Source organism: Pongo abelii, chromosome 7, assembly GCF_028885655.2.
Source record: "Pongo abelii isolate AG06213 chromosome 7, NHGRI_mPonAbe1-v2.0_pri, whole genome shotgun sequence".
Lineage (NCBI taxonomy): Eukaryota > Metazoa > Chordata > Mammalia > Primates > Hominidae > Pongo > Pongo abelii.
Window position 1 is genome coordinate 159,656,569 of NC_071992.2, and position 4,165 is coordinate 159,660,733.

Below are 4,165 nucleotides of genomic sequence, written 5' to 3' on the forward strand. Positions count from 1 at the left end.
CCCTGGCCACAGGAAGTGGCCTCAGGAGCCCAACTCAGGGCCAGGAGTGGCTGGAGTGGATGTCCAGCGAAGAGGCAGGATGAGGGAACAGGACGACTCCACTCGGCCTGAAGCAGCCCCCAGGGGCAGAGACAGCCGGGGTGGGGGCGAGAGGAGGCCAGCATGCGTGTTCTCATCTGTGAGTCTGTGAGGGCACCGTGTGCACTGCACACTGAGCGTACAAGGGTGGGTGTGCACAGACGTGGGCATGCGCGTGTGGGTGTGGGCACGTGCACTGGGACACGCCAGTTTGTGCCAGTTATGTGCATGCCCCAGCACGTGTGCGCGGGGCACCTGGGGTGTGCGTGTGTGAAGGAGTGAGCAGGGCGGGCACGGGTGTGTGTGCACATGCTGCCTGCGTGGGCACCGTTTGTATGCTTGTCTGGGCATGAGTGTGTGTGCACACGCTGGCTGGGTGGGCACCACTGTTTGTGGGCGTGTCTGGTGTCTGTGGTGTGCTCACAGGATTCCAGTACCTCCCCCCAAGCCCATCTTGTGATCTTGCTCATCTCAGCTCTCACCCCATCACCCCAAGTGCTCCTAAACCTCACCAGGACCGAGCAGCCCCAGCACAAGCACCCAGCACCCCAGTGCCCTAAGCCCACCCTGCCCCCAGCCCCTCCGCTCCCTCAGCACCTCATTCCCAGCTCTCTGCCAGGAACCCTTTCCCGCCCCCGACACCCAGGCTCAGACCCGGGTCTCAGGACTCAAAAGTGACTTTATTTCTCCGTAGAAGACGCCCTTCCAGCTGGGCTGTTGCTTCACTTCCCCTCCGGGACCTGGGGGTCCCACCGGGTCCCCCCCACCCTCATCCCCAGGCCTCCTGCCCAGATGGCCTGGTTTCCTGGAGATGTCCAGCTGCCCGGGACTCAGAGCTGGCGGAGAGACAGGGAGGCTTCACGTCGAGGGAGGAGTGAGAGCCACAGGCCACAGCCACGGAGCTGGGCCAAGGCTGCCCCCAGCCCCAGCCACGCCAGGCTGGGGAGGGGGCAGCCACAGGCTCAGGGGAGCAAGCTCAGAAGCTCCGTGGGAAGCAGGAGACCTCAGGGCCCAGCCCAGAGGAGAGCGGGCCCCAGGCTGAGCAGGAGCCCCCCAGCCAGGGCCCAGGGGCTGTGCCCTGCCCCTGCCGCCCCATTGCACAAATCCTTCTCGCAGCAGTCCACGTCGACCTTTAAGATCCCAGAGTTAATAAACCCCATCAGATAGTCTGAGAAAAAGTGTCGCTTAACAAAGTCGCAGGAGGAGGCACACATCTTGTTCACCGAGTGATCCTTCCTGCCTGGGAAGAGAAAGCATGGCCTGGGACGGGGGCTCCTCCTGGGCCCTCTCCGCCTCATCCCGAGGACCCAGCCCAGGCCCCTCCGGGTCAGCTCAGGGCCCCAGATAGGCAGAGCCGAGTCCCTCCAGCCTCCCACGCTGGCCCCAACTAGATGAAAAGGGCCACCAAGGAGCCAGGGAGGGACAGCAGGTCAGTATCCTGCCTGCAGCCCCACGCTCTCACTCTCGTCCCAGGCCAGAGGGGCTCAGAGGACACCTCTGACCTCTCTCAAGAGCCTGGCTTTCAGCACATTCCCCACCACCCTAAGTCCCAACTTACTGCTGCTGGGATCGGTGATTCGGACACTGGCACACACCGTGTCGGACGGCTGGCACTGCTTTGGGGTGCAATGGCTGGAGTTGGTGGTCAGGGTGCAGTCCTGGCACCACAGGCCATGAGCTGGGCAGGGCATGGGGAGGAGGGTGACCAGAGGCCCTGGGGTCCAAACCAGGCAGCCCCCTGCGTCCCTCACCCATTCCCCTGCTGCAGGCACTCCTGGGAGAGCCCTACCCCACAGGAGTGAGCAGGCCCCCATGACCTCTGGAGGGGGAGCAGAGGCCCTGGAACAACTGTGCCCCATCCTGGCAGTTTGAGGGGAGCCCCTATGGCCCCTCCCTGGCCCCCATGCACGTGCGTGCACACACACACACACACACACACAAACACACACACGGGCTATAGAGACCCCACACCGACAGTGCCCCCCTCACACTCCCGCCCCGCCTCACATATCCCCCCCAGAGGTCTGTGGGTTCCAAGCTGTGAAGGACCAAACTGGATTTGAAAGGAGGCCCGGGAGGCTCTCAGAGGTGATGGAGGACCAGGGGCTTCCGTGCGGGGCCAGCCGCCCACCAGTTCCAGGCCCTGGAGGAAGAGCGCTGGAGAGAGCCCAGTGCCGGGGCAGAGGGGCCGAGGGCCGGGCTGGGGTCGCAGGGGTCCCGGAGGGGGCGTGGGCTCTATGGGAAGTGCGGTGGGAACCGTCAGAGGGTGGCAGCCCCACACCCGGCTCTCCCGCGGCGCCTCGGGCTCTCCCGGGCACCTGACCCAGCCCGCGGGCCCCCTACTCACCGGGCGCCGAGCACAGCAGGACGGCCAGCAGCGCCAGGCCGAGGCCCTTCATGGCTGCAGGCAGCATGCTCCGGGTGGGCCTGGGGGCGGCGCGGGGGCTTGGGGCGCGGGTCCTCTGGGGCGCAAGCCTGGAGGGGAGAAGCATCGGTCAGGAGACCTCAAAGATCCTCTCCTTTCCCAGCCTCAGGATGCAACCTTCTCCTCGGAATCCAAGGCCGGGGTCCGCCCGGAGCTCGCAGAGCCCCACCCCCAGCCCCTTCTCCAGAGCGTCCGCCGTCACAGCATCCCCGCCGCCGGGAGATGTCTGGCCTCTGGGGCGAGGTGACAGCTCGTGACGCCCCCGCCCCGAGCCGGCACCTGTGTGGGGGAGCGGAGGGGGGGCGTCCTCTTCTCCCCGGGGAGCTGCAGGTGCGTCCGGACAGGAAAGAGCAGCAGGGGCGGGAGCTGGTGGGACCTGCCACTGGGGGGAGGGGCGCGTGCCAGGTCCCCACCCCCACCCCTGGGCTGGGGGGCCGGGAACCCCGGGCCGAGTCCCCTCCCTTGGCCTTCCGCGCGCGCCTCGGCGCTCACCGCGGATGGGGCGTGGAGCGCGGGCCTCGGGGCCGGGGGGCTCACTCACATCCCGGGGGTGTCCGCACTCCGGGCTCGGGCGGCGTGCGCGGCGCGGGGAGCTGTGCCCTTCGGTCTCCCTGCGGACCGGAATCCGGGCGCAGCCTCGTCTTTCGGGGAACGCAGCCGCAGACGCGGACCCCGCGCGAGGGGCGGGGCGGAACCGGGGCGGGGGCCGCGCGGGGGGCGGGGGCGGCTGGGAGACGCGCGGGGCGGGGGGCGCCCGGGGCTCGCGGCCCCCACGCAGGTAGCTGGCCCGGGCCCTCCGCGTCCCTTGCTCGCGCGCGCTCGCTCCCTCTGGTTCCCGCTCCCTCCCTCGCGGCGCCCCCTGCTCCTCCCCAGCCTCCGCGGCCCCCTACCCAGGCGTGGGCAGGATCCCTTCCCCCTCTGCTTGGCTGAGATCCCCTTGGAATTTCTCGGAAGAACGTTTACTGCGAAAGGAAGCAAAATGCACAAAGACGCAGAGAGGGGGAGGTACCCGGCGCGGCCCCTCGCGCAGGTCCCGGTTCGCAGACCCCTGGGGTCAGACTCCGGCCCTGGGGCCCCGCCCTCCCCCTCCTCCCGCCCCTCCCCAACCTCATCCCCGTTCCCCCGTTTCCAGTGGCTCCAGGCGGTTCTCCTCCCCTGAGCATCCATGAAGACCCCCACCAGAAGCCGCAGCCCTAGGGGCTTCTGTCGCCAAACACTCCCACACTCGGAGGTAAAGGTACAAATCCTGGCCAGAGCGTCTGAGCCTTGGACCCGTTTCTCGGCTTCCTTGGCCTTCCCGCCCTGCCCTCCAGCTCCCGAAAAGCTGTGCCTTTGCACGTGTCCCTGTGCCTGAAATCCGCCTCCCCGGGGCACTGGGGAAGCCCCGATCTGCCATCGTGCCTTTGGTCCTGTCCCCTTTCATTTGACCTGAAAATATTTACTGCATGCTTCCTGCTGCCCTAGCCCTGCCCTGAGCCCTGGGAAAGGGCATGAGGAGAGAGACCTGGTTTCTGCCCTCCTGACTCTCACCTTCCACAAATGGTGATCCCTACTGCAGCATATCTTTGCAGGATGTGACAGTCAGAGCTAACATTTATTGAGCATGTGCTATGGATTCCACCTGTTCTAGACACTTCATATTTATTATCTCGTTGTAGTCTC

General features: G+C 66.7%; 1 protein-coding gene across 5 annotated transcripts; it reads right to left on the reverse strand.

Moving 5' to 3' along the window:
- Nucleotides 1-706: 706 nt before the first annotated feature.
- On the reverse strand, nucleotides 707-3,546 carry LY6H (lymphocyte antigen 6 family member H). 5 transcript variants are annotated; one of them, XM_024251216.3, is made up of 5 exons: nucleotides 3,394-3,546; nucleotides 3,045-3,114; nucleotides 2,426-2,553; nucleotides 1,637-1,756; nucleotides 707-1,318 (listed from the first exon to the last, which is right to left on the reverse strand). In XM_024251216.3, coding segments are annotated over exons 2-5 (486 nt in total). In that variant the 5' UTR covers nucleotides 3,047-3,114; nucleotides 3,394-3,546; the 3' UTR covers nucleotides 707-1,082. The 5 variants fall into 5 exon arrangements, with proteins under 5 accessions (XP_024106984.1, XP_054374953.1, XP_024106983.1 ...); XM_054518978.2 differs by lacking the exon at nucleotides 3,045-3,114 and having other exon boundaries at nucleotides 3,394-3,537; XM_024251215.3 differs by lacking the exon at nucleotides 3,394-3,546 and having other exon boundaries at nucleotides 3,045-3,189.
- Between the last annotated feature and the right edge of the window lie 619 nt (nucleotides 3,547-4,165).

Coding starts and splice junctions, on each gene's coding strand:
- LY6H (XM_054518976.2), bottom strand. CDS start 2,570: ATGCTTCTCCCCTCCAGGCTTGCGCCCCAGAGGACCCGCGCCCCAAGC. Junction 1,757..2,425: donor CCTGCTGTGCTCGGCGCCCG/GTGAGTAGGGGG, acceptor TGCCCTGCCCAG/CTCATGGCCTGTGGTGCCAG. Junction 1,319..1,636: donor AATCACCGATCCCAGCAGCA/GTAAGTTGGGAC, acceptor TTCTCTTCCCAG/GCAGGAAGGATCACTCGGTG.